This window comes from Dryobates pubescens, chromosome 2, assembly GCF_014839835.1.
Source record: "Dryobates pubescens isolate bDryPub1 chromosome 2, bDryPub1.pri, whole genome shotgun sequence".
In the NCBI taxonomy this organism is placed as follows: domain Eukaryota; kingdom Metazoa; phylum Chordata; class Aves; order Piciformes; family Picidae; genus Dryobates; species Dryobates pubescens.
Window position 1 is genome coordinate 15,647,416 of NC_071613.1, and position 19,136 is coordinate 15,666,551.

The 19,136-nt window shown below is 51.6% G+C and overlaps 1 protein-coding gene across 1 annotated transcript in view; it reads left to right on the plus strand.

Annotated features, from left to right (window-relative positions):
• The window catches only part of ACSS1 (acyl-CoA synthetase short chain family member 1), a 36,730-nt gene that overhangs the window by 10,748 nt on the left and 6,846 nt on the right, over positions 1 to 19,136 (plus strand). The window contains exons 3-9 of the mRNA XM_054169015.1: positions 3,461 to 3,660; positions 4,908 to 5,083; positions 8,659 to 8,811; positions 11,283 to 11,430; positions 13,064 to 13,201; positions 15,315 to 15,407; positions 17,378 to 17,490. Coding sequence (XP_054024990.1) covers positions 3,461 to 3,660; positions 4,908 to 5,083; positions 8,659 to 8,811; positions 11,283 to 11,430; positions 13,064 to 13,201; positions 15,315 to 15,407; positions 17,378 to 17,490 — 1,021 coding nt within the window. The remainder of the gene's footprint in view (positions 1 to 3,460; positions 3,661 to 4,907; positions 5,084 to 8,658; positions 8,812 to 11,282; positions 11,431 to 13,063; positions 13,202 to 15,314; positions 15,408 to 17,377; positions 17,491 to 19,136) is intronic.

The window sequence follows — 19,136 nt, forward strand, 5'->3', positions numbered from 1 at the left end:
TTTACATGCAGAGAAATTCAAGGCACTAGTGTTTTGTGTTATCTGCTTTGCAAGGCTTGCTGCTGTGAGCTTCTCCTCCTAGATAAGCCCTGGGTGGCACAAGGAAAGGCATGTTTGCTGTCATGGCTGCTCTCCCTTCTCCTCTGGGCAGCTGTCAGGGGCAAGAAAACAGCTGAGTCCTGGCCCTTTTCCCATCACAGCCTGCAGAGGAAGCAAGTGGCTGTGCAGGAAAAGGGCTGGAACAGGCTTCCTCCTCCCTGAGGAAGGGAAAAGCTTCAATCACAGAATGACAGAATGCATTGGGTTGGAGGGGACCCTCGAAGGTCATCTTGTGCAATCTCCCTGCAGTGAGCAGGGACATCTCCAACTAGATCAGGCTGCTTAGGGCCCCATCAAATCTGACCTTCAATGTCTCCAGTAATGGGGCCTTAACTACATCTCTCTGTGCAATCTGTTCCAGTATTTCCCCACCCTCCATGTGAAGAAATTCCTCTCTATGTCCAACCTAAATCCACCCTGCTCTAGTTTAAAACCATTGCCCCTTGTCTCATTGCTACAAGCTCTTGTAAAAAGACCCTCCCCAGCTTTCCTGTAGGCCCTCTTCAGATACTGACATGCTGTAATGAAGTCTCCCCAGAGCCTTCTCCAGGCTGAACAACCTTAATTCTCTCAGCCTGTCTTTGTAGGATACTTCAGCCTTCTGATCATCTTTGTGGTCCTCTTCTGGACCTGCTCCATCAGGTCCCTGTCCTTCCTGTACTGAGGGCACCAGAGCTGGGCACGGTACTCCAGGTGAGGTCTCACCAGAGCTGAGTAAGGTGGCAGAATCACCTCTCTTGACCTGCTGGCCATGCTGCTTTAATGCAGCCCAGGATGCCATTTGACTTCTGGCCTTAAGCTCACACTGCCTGCTCATGCCCAGTTTCTCATCCATCATTACCCCCAAGTCCTTTTCCTCAGGGCTGCTTTCTATCACCTCCTCCCCCAGTCTGCATTGGTAGTGAGGATTGCTCTGGCCCAGGTGCAGAACCCTGCACTTGCTCTTGTTGAGGGATGCACCTGGGCCCTCCTCTCCAGCTTGTCCAGGTCCATCTGGATGGCATCCCATCCCGCTGGCCTACTGACAGCACCACTCAGCTTGGTGTCATCTAAAAAATGCCTGGAAATACTTTGCCAAGGACTGCTTCCCAATAAAGGTCTTGGTTTTTTTCTGGGGGGTGTAAAAAGAACTGGATTGACTTGTTTAGAAAGCTGTCTTGCATCAGGGCTTCTTGGGACAAGGTTTCTGCCAGGCAGCCCCTAAAAATGTGTTAGAGAAAATGCCACGTGTTGCTGGTGAGTTTTACAGGAGTCTTGGTTCCAGACATTGAATGGTGAGTTTTGGAAACACAGGCACTGCTGTATCAGGGCAGGGATCTGGGAGAAATGTGGCCTGTCAGTTTCTGAGCAGAGTCATAAAGATGGGGAGAGAAGTGCTGCCTCTGTGAGATTAACCAGAGGTGCTGGCGTGGACAGTGATCTGTTGGCTCTGCTGGAGGGACAGCCTGGCAGGGCTTGTGCTGAGATGTGATGCAGATGAGATGCCTGCATGAAGGGTGATGAGTGTCTGGAATAGAACACTGTTAACACTGGAAGTTTTCCAGTGCAGATAAAGAGGGGTTTGTTTTGCTTTCTCACAACTGCCTGCCTGGGGCTTGCTGGGCTCCCTGTGCCCTGCAGCTGGGCAGCTTGGTTTTGGTTTTGCTCTTTAGCATTTATCTGCATTGAGATGTTTCTCTTGATGCAGCCTCAGGTGAGTTCTGGCCCAGAGAATGTGACCTGTTTAGGATAAGGCTCAAAACCAAGTGTTGAGTGGGAATTCCTCAATGCGTGGAGTTTCTGAGCTCACCAGTTTGGGGGAAGGAAGGAAAATGATACTTTTAGCAGACTGTGTGCTTATGGAGGCAGCAGGAATGGGCCTGGTCATGGAACACCTGGGAAGAGGTAATTGACTGTTAAAGAGTTTAGGCTGAGCTATAACTGCAGGAGGAAACTCAGTCCATGGGAAAGCCACTTTATGTCTGTGTTACGCAGTGTTGTGGTCTCTCTGTGGGGGCAGCTGTTGCCAACTACTGCCAGAGGGCAGGCACTGAGCACATTAGGTCACCTGAGTTCCTGTGGTCTATTGACTTGATGATACAGGAAGACTCTTAAATAACACAAAGTGCTGTGGCTGGGATTTGAGGCTTGTTTTCCTTATTTCTTCATCAAGAGCTCAGCCTGGGGAAGAGAAGGCTCTGGGGAGACCTCAGAGTGGCTTTCTCACGCTTGAAGGGGGCTACGAGAAAGCTGGGGAGGGACTTTTGAGAGGGGCTGGTAGTGACAGGATGAGGGAGTAGGATGAGTAGAGCTGGAGAATGGCTGGATTTGAACCACCAAGGTCTTTTCCAACCATAAAGATGCTGTGATTGGCATCAGCAGTGGGTGCTCTGCTGCCCCTTGTGAGGGCCACCTCCTTCCTTGGTGTGAGAGCACTCTTCACCTGGCACAGTTGTCTGTCTTCTTCCACTGCAGGCACCCAGAGCTGTTCAGGCCCTGGCAGCAGCTTGGTCTGAGGCATGCCTGCAATTGCATTGCTCCCTGTGCAGGCATCAGAATAAGCTACGTGCAAGCCCTTCTCCACCAGCTGCTTTTGTGTTGCTTAGAGGAACGTTTCTGCTATTAAGTCAGCACACTGCAGCAGAGAGCCCTGTGAAAAGAGCTTTTGTTACTGTTGTTGCTGTGCCTGAATTTCTCTGTGAGTCTCCACAGCCTCTCTGAGCAACCTTCACGCAGGGCTGCAGCACCCTCAAAGGAAAGAAGTTTTTCCTTAAGTTGAAGTGCCTCATCCAGTCTTATTTTAAACACTTCCAGGGATGGGGACTCCACCACCTCCCTGGGCAGCACATTCCAATGGCCAAGCTCTCTTTCTGGGAAGAATTTCTTCCTAACACCCAGCCTAAACATCCCCTGGCACAGCTTGAGACTGTGTCCTCTTCTTCTGGTGCTGGTTGCCTGGGAGAAGAGACCAACCCCCAGCTGGCTACAACCTCCCTTCAGGGAGTTGCAGAGAGCAAGAAGGTCTCCCCTGAGCCTCCTCTTCTCCAGGCTAAGCAACCCCAGCTCCCTCAGCCTCTCCTCACAGAGCTGTGCTCCAGACCCCTCCCCAGCTTTGTTGCCCTTCTCTGGACACCTTCCAGCACCACAACATCCTTCTTAAACTGAGGGGCCCAGAACTGGACACAGGACTTGAGGTGTGGCCTAACCAGTGCAGAGCACAGGGCAGAATGACTTCCCTGCTCCTGCTGGCCACACTCTTCCTGATGCAGGCCAGGATGCCATTGGCCTTCTTGGCCACCTGGGCACCCTGCTGGCTCCTGTTCATCCTTTTGTGTGTAACAGGTGGTGTGCTCACTTAACCAAGGCTGCTTCTGTGCCGCAGGGAGCTCCTGGATCTGACGTGCCGCCTTGCCAACACCCTGAAGAAATATGGGATAGAGAAAGGGGACAAGGTGGCCATTTACATGTCTGTGTCTCCCTTGTCTGTGGCAGCCATGCTGGCTTGCGCCAGGATCGGTGCCGTTCACACCGTGGTCTTCGCTGGATTCAGCGCGGAGGCCTTGGCCGGGAGGATCGTGGACTGTAAGTAGCTGCAGAGTGGGGAGCAAACCCCTCTGGACAGTGCTCCCAACATCTACTCTAATGCTGTGCTTGCTCAACAGAAAGAGGAAAAGTTCCTCCTCAGGTGGTGGGACAGTTCACTCTTCTTTGCAAAGCACTGTGGAAACTCTTTTCCTGGGTGACAGATGCAGTATTCTCTGGCCTTAAAAACATAGAACCATTGAATGCTTTGGGTTGGAAGGGACCTTAGAGGTCATCCAGTTCCAGTCCCCCTGCCACGTGCAGAGACACCTTCCACTAGACCAGATTGTTCAAGACCCTGTCCAGCCTGGCCTCGAACACCTGCATGGAGGGGGCATCCACAGCTTCCCTGGGCAACCTGTCCCAGTGTCTCACCACCCTCACTGGAAAGAATTTATTCCTAATCTCCAGACTAAATTTCCCCTCTTCCAGCTTCAATCTACTCCCCAGGGTCCTATCACTGCAAGCCCTCATCAAAAGTCTCTTCCCAGCTTTCTTGTAGCCCCCTTCAGGTACTGGAAGGCTGCTCTAAGGTCTCCCTGAAGCCTTCTCCTCTCCAGGCTGAACAGCCCCAACTTTTGCAGTCTGTCCCAACAGGGCAGGTGCTGCAGCCCTCTGATCATCTTTGTGGCCCTCCTCTGGCCCTCTCCAACAGTTCCATGTCCCATCCATGGAGATATCCAAGGTAAGGCTCTTCCCTGTGAGGGTGATGGAACCCTGGAACAGATTCCTGTCCCTGGAGATACTCAAGAGGAGGCCTAACAGGGCTCTGGACTACCTGATGGAGGTGAGGGTGTCCCTGCTGACTGCAGAGGAGGTTGGACTAGATGACCTTTGGAAATCCCTTCCAACCCAAACCATTCTATGATTCTGATTCTCTACTGCTTAGGCTAAACATTGGGAGAGACTTCCTTGTGTTTGTGATAGGCACTGGAGTAGAGTGGTGTGGGGAGGGTAGATAGCTTGGGAGCATTTTGGGACAGCTGTGAGAAATGGTTTAGCTGGAGTGCAGCCTGCCTTGGGGTGGAGGAGATGGACTAAACCCTACATGGAGGTTCCAGCTACCCCTGCTCTCTGTGGGTCTCAGGTTTCAAAGTGCTTTCATCTGTGACATTGACTCATTTTGACTGATAGACCTTCTGGGTATGTGCTGTCCTATACCTCAGTTCCAAAAGTGAAGAAAGCAGGCTCCACCTACGAGCCTGCCAGACAAGGCTGCTATCTCTGCTAATTCTTCCTCTCTTTAGCTGGGTGCAAAGCAGTTATCACCTACAACCAGGGAGTGAGAGGAGGTCGAATCATAGAGCTGAAGAAGACTGTGGATGAAGCTGTGAAGAACTGTCCAAGCATCCAACATGTTTTTGTGGCTCAGAGGACAGATAACCAAGTCCAGATGGGTGACTGCGATGTTTCCCTTGAGGAGGTATGTTGATGGAGGTAAATCTCCCCTGGGTGTTCGGATGTTTCTTGATGTATGTGATGCTTACTGTGCTGGGGGAGAGAAATATGGAATGCAGGCATCAGCTAACACAGACATCTCTGAGAGACCCATACCAGGGTCCTTAACATGGACAGGAGAGCCTTGCTGGATGTGCATTCTGCTCTTTGTTTCTGGGCTTTGATCTGCTGCAGACAGCACTGGGAACTACCAGCCCAGGATCTCCATGCTCTCTTTGTGAGTGTGATGCACAATGTGGTACCATGGCTTGGCTCCACTCTCATGTAGCTGCACCAGAGCTGCCACTGATGGTTGGCCTTTGTGCTGCAGCTGGAGCAGGCTTGCAGAGTGTGCTTCTCTTCCAGTGTTGCCACAGTACCCCAGTGGGCTAAAGGATAAAGCCATGCTGCAGTGACAGCATCTGTCACCTAGCTCTGCTGATGTCCACTAGCTCTCTGCACAACTCCTTTTAGATTTGAGTGTTGGCTGGGTCATCTTTCTCTCCAGCTGTGCTTTTTGGACCTGAGTTCTGCAGATAATAAGGAGATGCCCATTATGGCATCTGGATCTTCATCCTAATCATAGAATGGGTTGGGTTGGAAGGGACCTTGAAGATCATCTAATTCAAATCCCCCTGCCATGGCCAGGGGCACTTCCTCAAGGCCTTGTCCAGGGAGGAGGCAAACCACAGTGATAACATCAATGGCCCTAACCCTAAACATAATGACCTTAATGACCCTAAACCTAACAGCCTTAAGCCTAAATCCTACCCCCAGACCTAACCTTAATCCTAATGAACCCAACCCTAATGGCCCTAACCCCTAAACTCTAATCTTAAACCTGATGGTCCTAGTCCTTAATGACCCTGACCCTACCCCTTAATGACCCTAACCCTGCTGTGCTGTTACATACATCTGAAAGGAGAGTGTAGTGAGGTGGGGGATGGTCTCTTCTCCTTAGTATCAGGTGATAGAATGAGAGGAAATGGCCTGAAATTGTGCCAGGAGAGGTTTAGGTTGGGTAAGAGGAAAAATTTGTCTCCTGCAGGAGTGGTCAGGCATTGGCACAGGCTGCCCAGGGAGGTGGTGGAGTCACTGTCCCTGGAGGTGTCCAAGAAACTTGGGGATATGACATTTGGGAGCATAGTTTTATGGCCATGATGGTGTTAGGCTTTCAGTTGGACTCAATCTTAGAGGTCTTTTCCAACAGTTCTGTGACTCTGTGGTTCTGAACACTCACAGACTGAACTGCTGCAAGGCACTGCAGAAACAACAAAGCTCCTGAGAGGCTTGATGTACCCCCTGGATGGTGTTGTGCTTACTCTGTGATGGGAAGACAAGTGACAGCTTGGGAACCTGTCCTTCCTGAGGGAAAAATCCAGCAGCTCACAGGATGGTAGGGGTTAGAATGGAGCTCTGGAGAGTGAGTCCAACGCCCCTGCCAAGCCAGGTTCACCTAGAGCAGGTCACATAGGAACACATTCAAGGAGGTTTTGAATGTCTCCAGAGATGGAGACTCCACCACCTTCCTGGACAGCCTGTTCCAGTGCTCTGTCACCCTTAAAGAAGTTCCTCCTCATGTTTAGATGAAACTTCCTATGTTGAAGTTTGTGCCTGTTACCTCTTGTCCTGTCACTGGGCACCACTGAAGGAAGCCTGGTCCCATCCTGACACCCACCCTGTCAGTATTTCTAAGTGTTGATGAGATTCCCCTCTCAGTCTTCTCTTTTCCAGACTAAAAATACCCCTCAGTCTTTCCTCATCAGAGAGAGGTTCCAGTCTCCTCAGCATCTTTTTAATCAGCTTGTCAGTGTGTTTAGCTGCTCTGTGGGACTGCAGCCTGGTGCAGAAGTAGGTTTATCAGTTTGCTGGCAGCAGTAAACAGAAGCCACTCGTGGCAAAAATGCCTGGATATCACCAGTCTGCAGCCAAGAGAAGGAGTCAGGAGTCCCTGTACTGCTCACATGAGATAGGGCCAGCTATCAGGGTAAGTTAAGCAGAGCAGGCAGCGTTTGTTTGGAAACTGCCTTGCTCCTCTTCACTCCTCCAAGCACATTCTGACAACTTTCTTCCTTCTACAAGCAGCCCGAGGGGATTCGTTGAGCCAAGAACTGAGCTCAGCCCATTGTTAGTTGTAGGGTGTGAAACCCTTAGTGCTGTTAACTCTGTCACTACTGGGGTTTACAGCCCTTGTGCAGTGGGTTTAAGCTCCTGTTGCAGTGGAGCGTATGGCAGCTCCACCTTCATTTCAAAAGCTGGCAAGTCAGCCTGAAGTGACAGTGCTGAAATGTCACAGTAAATACCTGAGATGGCCAGGACTGCTGGAACTTGGAGGCTAGGAGCTCTCTCTGACCCTATCATCTCTTCATCTTGTATTCAGTTTTGTTTGCCAGACACTTCTAAACAGCTGGACCTGCCACTGGTGGAGTATGAGGAGGGTGACAGAGGCAGGGAGTAAAGTACTCTCCTTCTCCTGGGTAGAAGCAATTACAATCTGAGGATCAGATGGGGAGGACAGTACCTGCTGGGGGCAGGGAAGGGAGCTGACTGTACAGTTCAGCTCTGGCAGCACTGTAGTTTGAAAAGGAAGAGGAAGGTCCTAGACAGTATGCAGGCAGCCCTGCTGCTGCTGTCAAGCGTGGTTGATGTTTGCAGTCACAGTGTGGTTTTCCACCAGCAGCTTGCAAAAGCTGGACCTGTAAGCTAGGACACAGTTGTTTGGTCTTTTGTTTGTTGTTTTTTCCCCCTGAAATACTGTTTTATCTGGCCAGTTCCTTGTCCTGGTTTGAGACTAGACAGATCCTCTCTTGCCCCTGGAAGGGGCAGAAGAGTGACACAAATGGATTGTGAAGTGATGGAAAATTGAAATGGAGAAGCAATTGGTGTTTACAGAAATTGCAAAGCATAGAGGCAAAGATATCCCAAAGCTTGCAGAGTCCCTTACACCACACCCAAAGGCCCCCAACACTTCCCTTCTCCCCACCTGAGGGCATACCCAAAACCCCCAGGGCTCTTTCTTCCCCCTCCACTGCTAGGCTAGTCTCAGGCTGGCCAGGTCTGAGACTAACCCTCCCTTCTCCTCCTGGCATTAGGCCTAGCCAGGCCTAAGAGGCCTTGAGATACTCCCCTGCCATTACCCTCTAGGGAGCATCTCTCATGGGAGCAGAGAGGGAAGAAAGAGGCAGAGAATGGCTTTGCAGATGGATTTATAGGGGGCAGGATTTATGGATAGAAATAGGCTGTTTCCTGTGTCCACCTCCTGGGTTGGACACTCAGCACACTGGAGGTGTAACTTAGGTGGCAGTGACAGGAGGCTCCCAGCCTGAACTGCCAGATTCCCCTCTCCTAGGAGAGATGCTGGTGGAAAGGCTGGGTGCTCTGCCTCCACAGCAGCTTTTGTACTAGGTGAGCACATGTGGCCTGTGACCCATGCAGGGCTGTTCGTGAGGGGCCAGCAGCGACGGCCGGTCTCGCCTCCGGATGCTGCTGCCCTGCTTACAGCACGGCTGGCTCCAGGGACTCAAAAACTCTTTCTGTCCTCACCACCTTCTTATTCCTTAGGAGATGGCCAAGGCAGCCTCTGTGTGCACTCCAGAGAGCATGGACAGTGAAGATACGCTTTTCATGCTGTATACCTCGGGCAGCACAGGGAAGCCCAAAGGGATTGTTCACACCCAGGCTGGCTACCTGCTGTATGCTGCTCTCACTCACAAGGTAACTCAGCTGCATCCCCTGCAAGGGGTTCACTGACCTTCCATCAGTATTAACAAGAGGGACTGGGGCTGGGGAGGGTGCTGGATTCTGTTTGCTGCCTGGTTGGCTTATTCATAGAATCACAGAATGGTTTGGGTTGGAAGGAAGGTTACCTAGTTCCAAACCCCCTGCCTCTGGCAGGGACACCTTGACCAGGTTGCTCAAGGCCTCATCCAGCTTGGCCTTGAACACTTGCAGGGTGGGGGCATCCACAGCCTCCCCAGGCAACCTGTTCCAGTGTCTCACCACCCTCACTGCCAAGAATTTCTTCCTCATCTCCAGTCTGAATCTTTCCTCTTCCACCCTAAGGCTATTCCCTCTCATCCTATCACTACAAACCTTACTGGGTGTGAACTGGAAACTGTCTGAGAAGGACTAAGTAACCCTGTGCAAACCAAGGCCTAGAGTTATGGTGGAGTCTCCATCTCTGGAGACATTCAAAACCCTCCTGGACATGTTCCTGTGTGACCTGCTTTTGCAGGGGAGGTTGGGCTTGATGATCCCCAGAGGTCCTTTCCAACCCCTACCATACTGTGATACTGTGAAAGCAGGGAATGAAACTGCAATTCTACTGCTACTTATGCATTTAAAATGTGCTGGTGTTGCAGGCTAGAGTTTGCAGATGTTAAAGTGATGCAGTTGAGGTGAGTATTTTACTGGTGTTGGCAACGTGGATCTTGCTGTAGTGTTGGGGTTTATCCTGCTGCAAGCCTCTTCTGTCTCTGAGAGGATCTGGACTCTTAAAACAACCTCTTTGCATAGCAGTTACCTGAACATCAACATTCTCACCCTGGGGTTGCACCTTTGCTGCTTTCCTGTGCTGTCTAGGCTAGATATTTAAACCTTCTTTCTCACAACAATTAAAAGCCAAGGTAGCTGCTTCATGAAGCTTCAGCTCTGAGCTCTGCATATGAAAAGGTAGCAGTGAGATGTAGGGAGGGCTGTAGTGGTATCACCCTGTTTGTGACTGCATGGAATTCAGGCAGAGGATTTCTGTCTTTAGGCTGACAGTGGAGTTTCTAGGAGGTCTGAATGTGCAGGTGTCAGAGTTCTCTGCATGAAGGAGATTTCATGGAATCATCAGCTGGAAAAGGCCTTTAAGCTCACATAGTCCAACCATTCTCTAACTCTGCCAAGGCTGGTGCTGAACCAGGTCCCTCAGCACCACATCTCTGCCTCTTTTGACCACCTCCAGGGATGGGGATTCAACCACCTTCTGTTCCAGTCTTTGGGAACCCTTTCAGTCAAGAAGTTTCTTCTAATCCTTTCCTGATGCAGCTTGATGCCATTTCCTCTCCTCCTGTCACTTGTTACTAGGGAGAAGAGACCAACACTCACCTTACTTCACCTCCTTTTAGGGAGTTGTAGAGAGCAAGAAGCTCTCTCCTCAGCCTCCTCTAGACTAAACAATCCCAGTTTCCTCAGCTGCACCTCAGAAGACCTTTTCTCCAGCATCTTGTTACATCAGCTTTTTAAAGTGGCAGCCTAATCTTGCAGGCATCTCTCCCTTTCTTAGCTTAGAAGGTAGATCCTGAACCCTGGTGCAGGCAGAGAGGGAGGCACTTTATGCAGCTGCTGTCTCTTTGGGGCTACCTCAGAGCCTGGGAGGGAAAGGCACTGACAAACTTAAGATGAGAGCTGGCTCCTCTAGAGGGAGGGATCAGTTGGCCTCTGTGGCCTCTACACACTCACCTGGGACAGTCTTGTCACACATTCTTGAGGGTTACTTTTAGTTCTGATGCAGTTTTCTGCCATTTTAAACATAAAGCTGTCTCTGCCTTGTGAGTTAGAACCTCTTCAGCACGTGGTAGAGGAGTTGGGCTTACAGTGGGAAGCATTTTCCACAATCAAGACAAAAAATCATGGGGTCTCCAACATTTTTCTCTTGAAATCTGATGAGCAGGGAGAGGGTAGCATCTGGCAAGTGATACACTGACAGAGAGGCTGAGCAGCTAAGAATGTTTCTCAGAAACTCCTTTGTGGCCATCTCTCAGTTTCTCCAGCTTTTGGCCATCTCTCAGTTTCTCCAACTCTCTCACGGAAACCTGCTGATACAGGCAAGGTGTCTGAGCTGCTGAGCCTTGCCCCTTCCCTGCAGTTCAGACTCAGCTCTCCTACACAGACTGCCTGAGGCATCTAGGGCTCTGGGCTTTGCTTGTAGCTTGGTTGCTCCAATCTGAGGAGCTGCTGGTACAGCCATGCTCTCTGTATGTTGGTACTAGCAGTCAGGAGCTTGGGAGCCCTGGTACTGTTCCTTCTGACTTGCTTCTTCACCTTGGGCTGGCCTCTGTGCTGCTGTGTGCTGTGTGCTTGGGTCCACTTGCCCTGTGTGCTGTCTTGCTCCCACTTAGGTGTCCATTCCAGCACCTTACCTTTGAAGGTCTTTGCTCCTGCCAAGGGGAAGTCAGCTGGCCTTACATTTATCTTTGCAGTATGTGTTTGACTACCAGCAAGGTGATGTCTTTGGCTGTGTGGCTGACATTGGCTGGATCACGGGACATAGCTATGTTGTGTATGGACCACTCTGCAATGGAGCCACCTCTGTCCTGTTTGAAAGCACTCCAGTGTACCCTGACCCAGGTGAGGAAGTGCTCAACAAAGGTTTGGCTGGAGATGGCAGTGTGACAAAGGAGATTTAGACAAGTGTTCAGCATAACCTGCCTGCTCAGGGAAGGGAAGCTCCACTGCTTTGGAGCATGTGTCTATAGGATTGAATCACAGAATGTTTCAGCTGGAAGAGACCTCTAAGATCAAATCCAGCCATCAACCTAAGGCCACCCTGGCCATTAAACCATGTCCCCAAGGGCTATGGGCACATGTTTCTTGAACACCTCCAGGGATGGTGACTCCACCACCTCCCTGGGCAGCCTGTTCCAATCCCTGACCACTCTTGCAGGAAAGAAATTTTTTGCTGATATCCAACCTAACCCTTCCCTGGCACAATTTCAGGCCATTTCCTCTCATTCTGGTACTGATCATAGGGAGAAGAGACTGACCCCCTCCTCAGTTCTACCTCCTTTCAGGGAGCTGTAGAGGGCAATGGGGTCTTCTCTCAGCCTCCTCTTCTCCAGAATAAACACCCCCAGTTCCCTCAGCTGCTCCTCCCCAGCCCTGTTCTCCAAACCCTTTACCAGCTTTGTTGCCCTTCTCTGGACCTGATCCAGCACCTCAGTGTCTTTCTTGGAGTGAGGGGGCCAATGCTGAGCCCAGTATTCAAGGTGCAGCTCCACCAGTGATCACACAGGGGCATGATCACTTTCCTGGTCCTGCTGCCCACATATTCCTTATCCAGGCCAGGATGGTGGTGGCCTTCTTGGCCACCTGAGCTCACTGCAGGCTCATATTCAGAGGGCTGTCAATCAACACCCTCAGGTCCTTTTCTGCCAGGCAGCTTTCCAGCCACTCTGCCCCAAGCCTGGAGTGTTGCATGGGGTGGTTGTGACCCAAATGCAGGACCTAGCACTTGGCCTTGTTGCATCTCCTACAACTGACCTCAGCCCGTTGATCCAGCCTACCCTGATCCCTCTGCAGAGCCTTCCTGCAGATCAACATTCCCACCCAATTTAGTGTCATCTACAGACTTACTGAGGGTGCACTCAATCCCCTCATCCAGCTCAGTACTGAAGATAGTGAAGTGGCCCCAGCACTGAGCCCTGGAGAGCACCTTTTGTGACCAGCTGCCAGCTGGATTTAACTCCACTCTCAGCACTCTTTGGGCCCAGCCATCCAGCCAGTTTTTCACCCAGCAAAGGCTCCACCAATCCAATCCATGAGCAGCCAGTTTCTCCAGGAGGATGCTGTGGGAAATGGTGTCAAAGGCTTCACTAACCAACAGCCACAGGGTTTCTTTCATCCTCTAAGCATGTCACCTCGCCACAGGAGGAGATCAAATTTGCCCAAGGAGGACCTGCCCTTCATGGATCCATGCTGACTAGGCCTGATCATCTTGTCTGTGATGTTCAGGAATATCCAGAGTGGGGTGGGGTGGGGGGAACCAAACAACTTGCCACTGTTTTTGCTCTGTCCTCTCTGTAGACACAGCTCTGACTTTGGCTGCCTCTCTGGTCCTGCGCTGGCAGGGGGGTTGGACGCGATGATCTCTGGAGGTCCCTTCCAACCCCTAACATCCTGGGATGCTGCTCACCTTCCTGCTGAGCTTGTGTGTCAGTATTTCAGTGCTGGGAGGCAAAAAGAGGTGTTTGTGGTGCTGCAGGTCGTTACTGGGAAGCGGTGCAGAGGTTGAGGATCAACCAGTTCTACGGGGCGCCGACGGCCGTCCGCCTGCTGCTGCATCACGGAGAGCACTGGGTGAGGAAATACGACAGATCCTCCCTGAAGACCTTGGGGTCAGGTAAGGGGGTGGGAAAGCTTCATCTGAAGGGAAAACCAAAACAAACAGACAACCAAAACCAAACCCAAACAAACAAAAAAGGAGACACAAGGACTTGTAGTTGGTGATATGAGTTCTGGAGCCCCTGTGACAGCAAGGATCTGGAGGTGCTGGAAGGTGTCCAGAGAAGGGCCACGAGGATGAGCAGAGGGCTGGAGCTGCTCTGCTGTGAGGACAGACTGAGAGAGTTGGGGTTGTGCAGTCTGGAGAAGAGAAGGCTCTGAGGAGACCTTCGTGTGGCCTTCCAGTATCTGAAGAGGGCTGCAAGAAAGCTGGGGAGGGACTTTTGAGGGTGTCAGGGGGTGATAGGGCTGGGGGGAATGGAGCAAAGCTAGAAATGGGGAGATTCAGATTGGATGTTAGGAAGAAGTTCTTCCTCATGAGGGTGGTGAGAGCCTGGCACAGGTTGCCCAGGGAGGTGGTGGAAGCCTCATGCCTGGAGGTTTTGAAGGCCAGGCTGGATGTGGCTGTGAGCAACCTGCTGCAGTGTGAGGTGTCCCTGCCCATGGCAGGGGGGTTGGAAGTGGCTGATCCTTGAGGTCCCTTCCAACCCTGACAGCTCTGTGATTCTATAACTGACCAGCTGGGATGTGGTTAAAGACAGATGACAAAGCAGGCTCCCTGCCTGGCTTTTCAGATATTTCCTCAGCAGAAGGAGAAACAAACTGAAGTTGGGGCCATTGAACCCTAGTGTAATTGCCTGTTTCCTAGCTTATTTGGCAGGATCCCATTCTTTGCTGGAAAGATTTATCCAATGGTGAATGACATCACTTGGAATGTTGCTGGCATTTTGCTGGGTCCAAGCAGCATTTTCCTGCATTGGTTGGGATTCTGGAGGCTCTTACACATGACCTGCATTAATTAGTTGCTTTCAGTGATATTTATTGTTTGCCTTTTGGTCTTTCTCTAAAAATCAGTCCTCAGTTCACAGTAGAGTAGGGGTTGGAAGTGACCTCTGAGGATCATCTAGACTGTTCCCCTCTGCTAGAGCAGGATCACCCAGAGTCAATCACACAGGTACATGCTTGTGCTGCTTTGGAATGCCTCCAGAGATGGAGACTCCACAACCTCTCTGGGCAGCCTGGTCCAGTGCTCAGGCACCCTCAGAGTGAAAAACTTCTTCCTTATGTTTACATGGAACATCCTGTGTTCCAGCTGGTGCCCATTGCCCCTTGTCCTGTCCCTGCACACCACTGAGAAGAGTCTGGCTCCATCCTCCTGACACTTGCCCTGTAGCTATTGATCAGCATGAATGAGATCACCTCTCAGTCTCTTCTCCAGTTTAGGCAGCCCCAGCTCTCTCAGCCTCTCCTTGTTAGAGAGATGCTCCAGTCCCCTCAGCATCTTAGGGGCTCTCCTCTGGATGTTCTCCAGTTGTTCAGCCCCCTCTTTGGCACACATCACACTGTCTGCATGATCCTTCAGCAGAGTGCTAAGAGCACTTTTGCTGGGATGTGCAAAGCTCTGCAGTACTCTCATGGAAGGAGTGGCTGACACCCTGTCAGGCTGTGCTGCTGTCCAGCCAGACCTGGACAAGCTGGAGAGCTGTGTGAGAGACACCCAATGAAAGTCAACAAGGGCAGGTGTAGAGTCCTGCATCTGGGAAAGAACAGCCCCATGGGTCAGTACAGGTTGGGGGCTGACCTGCTGGAGAGCAGGCTCTGGGGAAAAGGGCCTGGGAGTGCTGATGGACAAGTTCACCATGAGCCCAAAATGTGCACTCATGGCCAAGTAGGCCAGCAGCCTCCTGGGGTGCATAAAGAAGAGTGTGGCCAGCACCTGCATCTGGAATACTACATCCAGTTCTGAGCTCCCCAGTTCAAGAAGCACAAGGAGCAGGGAAGGGGAAGCTCTTAGTAGCCCCTGGTTTGTCCAGGGGGGGTTCTTGTGCTGTTTATAGACTGTAACCACTGTATATTTGTACATATTCATTGCATTTCGTTCTAGATTGTAGCTTTGCTTGTAACTGCAGCTTCATTTGCTTCCAGCTGAGCTGCTCTGGCAATTTCATGTTGTGGGGGGGTGTGTGTTGTAATTTTCAACCCACCACACTTCCTTTCTTCTTTTGGCCTAGTGGGAGAGCCCATCAACAATGAAGCTTGGCAGTGGTTGTACCAGGTGGTGGGAGAAGGGCGCTGCACCCTCGTGGACACGTGGTGGCAGACAGGTAAAATGCACTCTTGGGGAATTAAGCTTGGGAAAATGCTGCCTGCCACTGGGATTTAAAGAGAGCACAGGAACAGCTGGGTGGGGGCTGCTGGTGGTCCTGCAGTCTCACCTCTCACACACAGTTTCAGTGTGGTGGTGTGTGCAGGGTGTGTGACTGTCTGAAGCAGTCATGTGTTGGCAGCCAATGAAGCCTGGCAGGCATCAAGGTTGGCAGTGGGCATTTCAGCAGCCACTTAGAAGTCTTTGGATGGGCACTGACAACTCAACTACAAGAAGCGATTTAATGAGGACAAGTGTGGAGTCCTGCAGCTGGGAAGGAATCACAGCAGGCACCAGTACAGACCAGGGGTCATCCTGCTGGAAAGCAGCCCCATGGAGAAAGGCCTTGGAGACCCAGTGGGCAGTAAGTTCTCCATGGGACAGCAATGTGCCCTTGTGGCCAAGAGGGACAATGGCATCCTGGGGTGCATCAAGAAATGTGTGTCCAGCAGGTCTAGGGAGGTTCTCCTCTCCCTCTGCTCTGCTAAGAACACAGCTGGAATACTGGGTCTAGTTTTGAGGTCCTCAGTTCAAGAGAGACAGAGACCTGCTGGAGAGAGTCCAACAGAGAGCCATGAGGATAACAAAGGGACTGGAAATTATGTCTTATGAGGACAGGCTGAGACCTGGGGCTGTTTATTCTTCAGAAGAGAAGCCTGAGAGGGGAGCTTATTAATGTCTATAAATATCTGAGGGGTGGGTGTCAAGAAGGAGGTCACAGTCTCTCGTTCTGGTGGTGCCCAGTAATAGGACAAGGAACAGTGGGTACAAGCTGGAACACAGCAAGTTCCACCTCAACATGAGGAGAAACTTCTTTGCTGTGAAGGTGCCAGAGCACTGGAACAGGCTGCCCAGAGAGGTTGTGGACTTTTAGAACCTGCCTGGATGTGTTCCTGTGTGACCTGCCCTTGGTGATCCTGCTTTGGCAAGGAGGTTGGACTGGGTGATCTTCAGAGGTCCCTTCCAACCCCTACCGTTCTATGAGTCTAAGTAGTGAGGTATGAGCAGATGAGAGAGACAAAAAAACCTCCTGTGGCTCTTGCTGTTAAAATACTAGGTAGTGCTGTGCCAGCAGTGGGATCAGAGCCGTGAGCTTCAGGTGAGGTCCTTCCCAGCATGGATGAGGCACTGGGTATTTTTGCTTTTGCCATGGTTGGGTTTTTGTTAAACAACAGAAGTACAGCTGCTCTAGGCAGCTGTGGAGAAAAGCTGGCTGCTGGCTTTGAAAGGCAGAAATATAGTCTGAGGCAGTGCTTCTGAGAGGGATTCCTCCTGAAGTTGTCAGTCCAGTCTGTGTTGGTCAAGACAAAGATGATGGAGTACACGTTCCACCCTGCTGCCAGGGCCCCTCACTCGTGGCAGCGGGGAGCTTGTTGCAGTGCATCACCCTCTCAGCTCAGTCTCTGCTGTACTTGCTTAAAGTCTGGGTGGATTTGCCACTATGGGGGCAGCATGGGCACAGGTAGCACGGAGAAGGGTCTGAGAACAGGTCTGGTGAGGAGTGGCTGAGGGAAGTGGGGTTGTTTAGCCTGCAGAAATGGGGGCTGAGGGGAGACCTCGCTCTGTGCAACTCCCAGTGGCCAAAAGCTGCACCGGGGGAGGTTTAGGTTGGATAGCAGAAGAAATTTCTTCACTGGAAGAGTCCTCCAACACTGCATTGGGTTCCCCAGGCAGGTGTTTGCAGAGATGTGATGCTGAGGGACATGGGTTAGCATCAGACTTGGTTTAGTTAGCTAGTGGTTGGACTTGATATTACAGATCTTAACCAAGCAAAATGATTCTGTGGTTCTGTAGTTCCTTCCCAGTGGCTTTTTCTTGCAAGGTGCCTTTGGTATTCTCTTTTTTTCCCAAACTAAGTAAAGCTGGCATTTGCTTTCACCTAGCACTGAATGCACCTCACATATATTTTGCTTTTCATCACTCTTCCAGAAACTGGTGGTATCTGCATTGCCCCCCGGCCTTCAGAGGAGAACGCTGAGATCGTTCCAGCTATGGCTATGAGACCTTTCTTTGGGATCATACCGGTGCTGATGGATGAGAATGTGAGTGGAGGCTGTGCTGCATGCCCACAAGAGAAGCTCTTGCTGCCTTCATTACCTTGGTGATGGCAAAGGCACAGGATCTTTGTGGGTGCCACGGACAGTGGCATTGAGTGCAGCCTCAGCAGGGTTGCTGATGACACCAAGCTGTGTGGGGCAGCAGACAGGCTGGAGGGAAGGGATCTATCCAGAGGGACCTTGACAGGCTGGAGAGGTGGGCACAAGCCAACCTCATGAGGTTCAACAAGACCAAGGGCAGGGTCCTGCATCTGAGTCGAGGCAATCCCAGGCACAAAGCCAGGCTGGGCAGGGACTGGCTGGAAAGCAGCCCTGAGGAGAGAGACTTGGGGGTGCTGGGGGAGGAGAAGCTCAACAGGAGCTCTCAGTGTGCACTTGCAGCCCTGGGCTGCAGCAAGAGAAGTGTGGCCAGCAGGGCCAGGGAGGGGATTTTCCCCCTCTGCTCAGCTCTGGTGAGAACCCACCTGGAGTACTGCCTCCAGTTCTGGAGCCCCTATTACAAGAGGGATCTGGAGGTGCTGGAAGGTGTTCAGAGAAGGGCCACAAGGATGAGCAGAGGGCTGGAGCACCTCTCCTATGAGGACAGACTGAAGGAGTTGGGGCTATTCAGTCTGGAGAAGAGAAGGCTCCCAGGTGACCTCATTGTGGCCTTCCAGGATCTGAAGGGGGCTACAAGAAGGCTGGGGAGGGACTTCTCAGGTAGTGCTAGGACTAGGGGGAATGGAATGAAGCTGGAGGTGGGGAGATTCAGGCTGGAGGTGAGGAGGAAGTTCTTCCCCATGAGAGTGGTGAAGCCCTGGAATGGGTTGTCCAGGGAGGTGGTTGGGGCCCCGTACCTGGAGGTGTTTAAGGCCAGGCTGGATGAGGCTCTGGCCAGCCTGATCTAGTGTGGGGTGTCCCTGCCCATGGCAGGGGGGTTGGAACTAGCTGATCCTTGTGGTCCCTTCCAACCCTGACTGATTCTATGATCCAGAGGATATCTGTCCCTCCATTAGTAGGGTGGGATAGATGAGCAGTTTGTATTGTGAGCACAGCTCAGACGTCCGTACCAGTTGCCAGCTGGGTGTTGGAAGTTGTCTGCACATCTCTAGAGGGTGTTTGCATTTTCAGCACCACTTTTGTGCTGCTGCCTCTGTTTATGAGAGAAGTCAGAAGTCACACAGCTCCTGGCAACCAAGGAGCTGAGCTGTTGGAGCCTTGTATGGAAGTATGGCAAGACTGGAGCAGCCAGCAGGGACTGGTGGAGTTTTCCAAAGGAAATTCAAGGCAGGAGGCCCTGCAGCTTTGTGTGGTGAGGAAACTGGCACTGGTCTGTGGAGCTGTGCAAGGTGGTCCTCATTTGTACTTCAGTGCTGTACTGTTAAGCAGTAAAGCTTGCCATCTGCCCTTGCTAAGGGAATGTGGCAGTTAACAAACGCCCAAGTGGAAGGCAAGAGTCCCAGGCACTTGCCTGCCAGCCTCACCCAGGCATCCTCTGGCTGCTTGGCACAGCTTTGCTGGCATTGCCTTCTGGAGAATCACAGGACTCACTTTTCTTTCAGTTTTTTGTGTTGTGCTGCTGGCCTCAGGGGATGAAAGCAGCCAGGCAGAGAGGGACCTGGGGGTGCTGGTTTACAGCTGGCTGAACGTGA